The 7,379-nt window shown below is 46.3% G+C and overlaps 1 protein-coding gene across 1 annotated transcript; it reads right to left on the minus strand.

The window, feature by feature from the left end:
• Positions 1-1,661: 1,661 nt before the first annotated feature.
• LOC147905070 (NAC domain-containing protein 100-like) lies at positions 1,662-6,368 on the minus strand. The gene is made up of 4 exons (XM_087393243.1): positions 6,077-6,368; positions 5,397-5,713; positions 4,724-5,310; positions 1,662-1,686 (listed from the first exon to the last, which is right to left on the minus strand). The coding sequence occupies exons 1-4, from the start codon at positions 6,267-6,269 to the stop codon at positions 1,662-1,664; spliced, it is 1,122 nt and encodes a 373-aa protein (XP_087249369.1). The 5' UTR covers positions 6,270-6,368.
• Between the last annotated feature and the right edge of the window lie 1,011 nt (positions 6,369-7,379).

Consider the following 7,379-nt stretch of genomic DNA (forward strand, 5'->3'; position numbering starts at 1 on the left):
GATGTGAACAACTGTGGAATTCTCTCCGCGGGTTTGTCACAATTTGCATACTAGTAAAAAAGAAACTGAGCCTCACATGCATACTACTACATTCCGAAGGATTCTATAATAGCTAAGAGGCAAGCTTCTTGGCTAATTGAGTAGTTACATAAGCTCTTAACCTATGCAATATATGCTAACATTCTTGTGCAATCCTTGTGCAGATGACATAAACTCTCCAACTGGATCAATCTCACGAATCTCATGTGTCCTTTTCTCCAAAACCGATCGTATATTCGTGCGCACACATTACATACTTTTTGGACTACCTTGGAGGGGTAGGACTAAGTGAAGGTTTGCGTTGGAGAGAAAGGGAAAATGAGGGATTTTGGTATTTAATATATTCCTGCATTGTCATTCTCTCGGTGCCCTTTCTCTATTTAATGCAATTAGATGCAATTGCCTATTTTATTTGTTTGCAATTGTGTATTGAATCTTGATGCTTTATTAATGCTTCATTTTAGGTGATTAAGTAAATGTCATTGACTAGCCACTCCATGCTGATGAGATGCTCCTTTGCCAGCTGCAATTTCGTTCTCCTCTCCTTCCTTTGCAAGTTGCTTGTGAGATGTCTTGTCGAGTAGTATTGAGTCGATCGAACTCTCATCTAGACTTTGTCATGAGCACTTCTGTGACCATTTTGTCCATTTGCATCGAAGGAAGCTAAACACAAGAGTAAGAGAGAGGATCTAGAAGTGGAGAGGACAACTACTGAGAAGGATCTCATGTTGTTTGGGCCATGCTGAAGAAGCAGGCGAGCAATGGTGACACTCTTGGATACATCTATACACAATCTTGCTGAAGGAAATAGACACTACAAGACATGGGCTGCTTTCCGACACTGATACCAACGCTAAATAAGAAGAATTTTTTTTAAACAAGTGGAAAGTGTTGGAATGTCCATCGGTGTGGATGTCGCAAAGAAACCATCGGTGTGGGAGTCGGTGTCACCATTGATAACATATGGTCGACAATGTTGGTGTGGGTGTCGATGTAATTGTCAGTATATAGCGATACTGCAATATCGGTACAGGCATCAGTATATACCGATGTTTTTACCGAAGCGAAAATAAAATTTAAGGGGCAGCAGGATGGGGCTTGTTTCATTTCCATCCTACCTCATAATTTATTTATTTATTGTTAAAATCATGATTAAATGTTATAAATGAGGTGTATATGTTAAAATTTTGCAAAGAAGGTCTATAAAGTAATGGCAAATTCACCAAAGGCTCGAAGCAATGCGCTACAAAATGGCAAAAGTGCTAAACTCCAAACTGGCAAATTCGTGCACTAATGTGCTACAAAATGGCAAAAGTACTGGGCTCCAAAATGGCAAATCCGTCGAAGTAATGTGCTACAAAAGGGAAGAAGTGCCAAAATACTAAACGACTAAATGTCCTATCCTACTATTGCTTCTCCTCTTCCTCCTTGCCCTCCTTATCCTCCTCCCCCTCCTTGTCCTCGGTCTCTTTGCGTGCACCCTCCTCGTCCTCCTCTCCCTCCTCGTCCTCTGTCTCTGTACGTGTGCCTGATCCCTTGCCCTCCTTTTTTGTGAGCCTAACTGCTTCTTCTTCAGATCCAATCTCTCCGTTTGGATCTTTGGATGGGTTGAATGTCCCTCCTTAAGAATGAAATAAGTTAGAAAAACTAAGAGCATAGATTATAAGACAATAGTGATAGTCAAATGATAATGAAGAAGAATAGGGTATACTCACATGACATGCTGCCACCCTTTCCCAGCCAATGTCAACTCCTCTCTCCTTCTCCTTAAACCATGCCTTGGCTCCAATCCTAAACACCCTTCTGTACTTGTTGTCTGGAGGCCTTCTAATCACAGATTCTTGTGGATCCAAATTCAATCAGTTAGATATGAATAACAAAACATTTGAACGATTGAACATATTAGAAATTCAATAGAAGATAAATATATACTTACCACCCATGCCTCGTTGTCGAGTCTGCCACCGCTCTAGTCGAGGTGCGAAGGACCTACAGTCTCCAAGCATATCCTCGCCACCCTCCACTGAGACTCAAACGTATCTGGATTCTCCTTGTGCTCCCTCTTTGCTCTCTTCCAATCTTTTGGGTCCGCCCACCCTGGCTTGTGCTTACCCTCCTTAACAATCTCTCTTAATTTGTATCTACAAGAGTTAAGGAGCTCCCCCATGTGTGTAAGCATGGCATTTTGATCAAACTCATACCTTTTAGGATTTGAAAATTATCTCTTGTGAAGCATCTATGACGGCCTCCTTGGCTCTATTGTCCTATTGGTTCCAAGGTTTGAATATATCCTTGGGGAAGTGGGTGCTTACCAACCCCGTCATGTATCTGGTGATCGCCTTTTTGTCATCATCCTCTTGTATAACCTCCCCTGATGGTGGTCACTCTATAGGATAGGTCCTCGGGAAAAATAAAGTCCGAAGGATGCATAGCAGAGATAGAGCGAGCGCTTAAGGAGCAAGGAGTAGGGGAGCAAGTGGAGTGCTGTGGCCTGTAAGTGGAGAGGGAAAGGGACTAGACTGGTACTGTGTCTCATGATATAGGGGAGACCTGGAGTGGCAGGAGTGTCAAGACTCATGTACATCTCCTGTGCCACCATAGCAGCCTCGACCCTTACTACTCTTTTTGGACCTACGATGGATATGCCCATGTGATGACCCCTTGGAAGGGGCTACAGGGGATGGCTATCGAGTAGGTAAAGCCTTCGATGTTCCTGATCTACCCTCGAGGGTTGTCGGAGAGGGAACAGTGGAGGTCCTCTGGGATAGGAGAGAGAAGAATCTCGCTGCCTCTGTGTTGCTCATGGTTGCGATAAACTCATCAGGACTCTTGACGAAGCCATGGGCTACTAGCAAAGGAGTTCCCTAAGGAGTAGTCCCTTAAGGACTTGGCCCCTGGGGAGTCCACCCAGGGGTAGGTCCCTCAAGAGTCGACTGAATGGAATCGAAGTCCTCTGGAGAGTAGAGCCCATGATGTCTCCTCCTAGAAGGAGCCCGATGATCATGGAGAGTCTTCTCTCCAGAAGTGCGACGTGCTGACATGTCTAATTTAATGGGATTGGATAAACACAGACATAAACAAGAAAACAAGCACAAATACAAGAGCGGGTAAGAAGCGAAAAAAGCATTAAATACTTACACTTTACTTAAAAGATAATTTACTACTTAAAACTTAAGTTCAATTTACTAAAACTATGAAAAGACAATTTACTTAAGACCACAATATATTATCATATATCTCCATACAATCCATTACCATATGTATCCAAAAGAGACACAAGGGGAGTGCGAGAAGAATTGCATGAGATGGGTAGGATGAGGGTAGGATGCCTCACTTGTGGCCCCAAGAGCGTGTGCGTAGAACTCAAGAGTGTGGTTCTACAACTTAGGAGGGTGGTTCAGGAACCCAAGAGTGTCCTCTTAGAATTTATCCCGAAGGCACCATGGATCCTTTCCAAGGTAGAGACAAGAGTCAAGGCAGATATTGCATCTTTTCGGACACCCATGGGATACATGCGTTGCCTAAGGGAAAGTTTACAAAGGACAATAAGCTTAGTGGCCTCAAGTCCATGATTGGCACAAGGTCTTACAAGTATTCTACATGCTAGCTTGAAAGAAGAGTAGAACTAAGATTGTGATGCTTTCGTGTAACTTACATGATTGTGACGCATTGTTATAACTGCTTTGTTGCTTGGGTAGTTTATCCTCCCAATTTTATTGAGAGGATGCTTATAAGATGTTAGAACCGTGCTATCTACAAGATCACTTTATGATAATTTCCATATGACATTTGAGTTTAGCTGTGTTGATCCATCAACATTAGGATCACCTATATCACAAAGCTTTTGTATTCTAGTTTTGTGACAAAGATCGTGATCGATTACCCTCGGTGTCATCGTTCTTGATTTGGGGATAAGCAATCAGCATACCATGCTCATAAGGACCCGGTCCAACTCCTGTGTGATTCTGTATGGTTAATTGGGAATCTCGGAGTATTTACCCCAATCATTGATTTCAAATAGTGTTTCCTATTGGCCGGCCAAATGAATGCCATTCATCTCGTTGCATGCAAAGCAGTGAGCACCATTAGTAATACTGTCGGACCATTATAACCAACAAGAATAAAAGCACTAGGTGCATGTATTGAAAGAATCATTAGGTTTTTAATCAAACTCAGGAGTCAGAATCTGTTTGGACCCTGCTTTCGTAGGCCTCATGTATCATCTTGTGTGAAGTGGCTCTTTTACTGGAGAGACGAGAAGCACCATCGAACCTAGAGCTTGAATACAATTACTACGATTTTACAGCAGTGTTCTGTTCTACAAGTATGTGCATGTACCAACGTGGGAGATCTGTGTACGGTAGCTTTTAGTGATTACAGGCCACTGTACTGATGTCCGTTGTGAAAAAAGAGGAGAAACAATGGTAGACAAACTACCTCTACGTAGTTCTAAGCCTCCTAGGAACAGCACACGCTGTAGTTGTATACGTAGAAGTACCAGCAGTTATTCCAATTTACTTACAGCAGCCGTGGACAGTATGTCTACAATTCATGAAATGTGCAGAATAAGAACGTAATCACAGGACGGTGCATGGGTCGGCTTTGAAAAGAAAGGTGAAGCTGCAGTTAGGACGTCTGATTTGTTCACAATTGCGGCGCGCCAGCTGAGTTGGGATCGGAGTACAGCCAGAAGCTTTCCAGATCCGAGGCGAAGCGGGGAAGCTGTGAGGGATGGACGCTAGGGGGTACAGGGTTAGACGTGCAGCCGTCGGGGAGGAAAGTCCGGGATGAGAGGCTGGAAGCTGAGAAGCTGCTAGCATGTTGCTGATGCTGAGGCGCTGCAGGGTGATGGTGAAGGTGGTGCTGATCTCGCAGGAGAGGCTGGTAAGGGGGAGGCCGATGGATTAAGCGGTGGAGGTGGTCGGGCGGTTGGTCGAGGGTGGTGAAGTTGTGGAGGAGGGGAGGTGGGGAGGCGAGAGGGAGGCGGGCATTGAGGTGGGGGGAGGAGGCCGAGGGGGAGTTGAGGAAGGTGGTGGTGGTGGAAGGTGGAGGATGGCGTGGGGAGGTGGCGATGAAGGGTGGAAGGGGAGGTTGGGCGGCGAAGGGAGGGAGGGAGTAGTGATGGAAGAGGGGATCGCAGACGAGGGGGCGCGATTCCAGGAGATCAGGGAAGACCTGGGCGGCGACAGAGCTACTCCGCCGCATTTCCGAGGGCGCCACCTTCTTCACGCCGGCGTTCTTATTGAATACTCGACAAACAACCCACTCCTCCTGCCCACCATCTTCCCACGTTAGCGCCTAGCGCCGCCGCCACGCGCACAATCACATACAATACAAACAGTACGCCATAGCCTTACCTTGCCTGCTGATGATCCTCCCCTCGCCGCCACCTTCGACTCATGATCGCCGCCGCTGTTGCCTAATTCCGCCCTGTACTCGTGCATCACCCAGTTCGTCTTCTGTCCCTTCGGTGCCCTCCCCTTGTAGAACACTAGCGTCTTCTTCATCCCCACCAGCATCTTCTTCGCCCCTCGTGCGCTCACCACCTCTCGGTCCTTTCCCGTCGCCTTCCAGTACCCCGCCGCCGTCGCTCGATTCGTTCGCGTGCCTGTTGGATACTTCCAATCCCGTAAGCTGTAGAAATACCATTCTTTCTCTCCCATCTCGGCCTTGCCTGCTCATGAAACACAGAAAACCACCCAACCAACATTACAGTAAGTTCGACTAAATCAACAGCTGTAGCTTCCTGGTCTCCTTCCTGCATAAGAATATACTGCGCAAATAATTATATATTCTCGTAAAGCTTCGCTCAATCTGTGCATCGGACATATAATTCCTGTACAGTGCCGACGAGCCTGGCTGAGACGTTATCGCTACAAGAACGGATCGATGACTCATTGCAGCTATCAACCTGATCCTAACAAAGATAACCTGCCTAGCACAAGAGAGCGATCGTTCCGCATCGTTAATTGAAAACATTCTATATGATTCGGAGATTAAAGACCAGTCAAGTTGAAATTCCATCCACTGCACATACTCGGCAACTCCCAAGGCTCGCATCTGTTGAGGTCCACGTCTCCGATAACCCGATCTTTGAAGTTGGCGTTTTCGATCTTCCTCGCAAGATAATAAGTTACGAGCTCCTCGTCCGTTGGATGAAACCGAAAACCCGGGGGTAGCCAGGGCTGTCCCTGATCATGGCTAGATGTGCACGTAGGCCAAGCTTGCATTTCCACACCTTCACGCGCGTCCTCGACGCACAATCTAAACCTTGCGATTCCAGAGGGCAAATGCGAAGGGATCGTCGCAGGAGTCTAATTTCTAAAAGCAATTTGTATGGGGACCGGAGTACTAGTTTTCTCCTGGCTACCCTAATCCTAGCGTTTGCAGGAGCGTTCCCCGACCCGATCTAGAGATTTGCTCGCTTAACACGCAAAATCTTCTAACATTGCTCATGTGACAAGCTGCGCCTGTGGAGTTCAACAGATATACATAAATTGAGTAATGAACTGCGTAGCGTGCTGCTTTTAGAGGGGTAGGTGCCGAGTTGGAGACGTAGAGCGCTGAGGCGACTGTTGACAAGAGGCACACGGTGATGTGATGTAGGAAGAAGGAGGGTGTCAGAAAAGTACTACAAGATGCACAGGAGTGGAGGCCAGCTACAGGAGCAGGACGACGTGGATATAAAAGGCAGGAGTTAAGGACCAGACGATGAAGGAAAGACGGTCGCCACTATAAGAGGGAAAGACTCCGGATTCCGGAAGGAGAATTTAAAAATGGAAACGGGCAAAAGCAAAAGCGGCTTTCGACAAGGAGCAGGCATCATTCCCAAGGCCGTGCAAAGCAAGGCAAGGGGAGTCGGGAGCGAGAAGGAAGACTGGGAAGAATAAACAAGATTTCTCTTTCAGGTTCTGATCTCATCTACATCTATGGGCGGTTAGTAAACATGACGGGTGACAAGAATTTTCCCTCGCCCACAAGCTGATGACATGCAAGGTGGAGCTCGGATGTGTGTGTGTGAGGATGGGGGTTGAAAGGACGAGCTTTGACACCTGAATATATTGAACTCTCACAAACAAGTCATCGTTCGACGTTTACCATAGGCTGGTCCAAGAGTATCCAGGCGTGTGAGGCTTGAGCATCCAGTAACAGCATCCACCACTGATAACATTTCAAAGAGTCACAAATATACGTTTCATTTAGCTCAATCTGGGCTCTCAGTGGGCTGATTCGAGCTCGGGCTCTATATTTTTACCTCATCTGCTCAGGATAGTATGCATTTTGTAAACCTTTGAAGTTTGAATGACAACTAGTATCAATATGCGTGGGAATTTGGAAGG

The sequence above is a fragment of the Dipteris shenzhenensis genome, chromosome 2 (genome assembly GCF_047967505.1).
Source record: "Dipteris shenzhenensis isolate YYH24624 ecotype China chromosome 2, Dip_SZ_1.0, whole genome shotgun sequence".
Classification (NCBI taxonomy): Eukaryota; Viridiplantae; Streptophyta; class Polypodiopsida; order Gleicheniales; family Dipteridaceae; genus Dipteris; species Dipteris shenzhenensis.

Coding starts and splice junctions, on each gene's coding strand:
- LOC147905070 (XM_087393243.1), bottom strand. CDS start 6,269: ATGCAAGCTTGGCCTACGTGCACATCTAGCCATGATCAGGGACAGCCC. Junction 5,714..6,076: donor CGAGCCTTGGGAGTTGCCGA/GTATGTGCAGTG, acceptor TTTCATGAGCAG/GCAAGGCCGAGATGGGAGAG. Junction 5,311..5,396: donor GAGGATCATCAGCAGGCAAG/GTAAGGCTATGG, acceptor GATGGTGGGCAG/GAGGAGTGGGTTGTTTGTCG.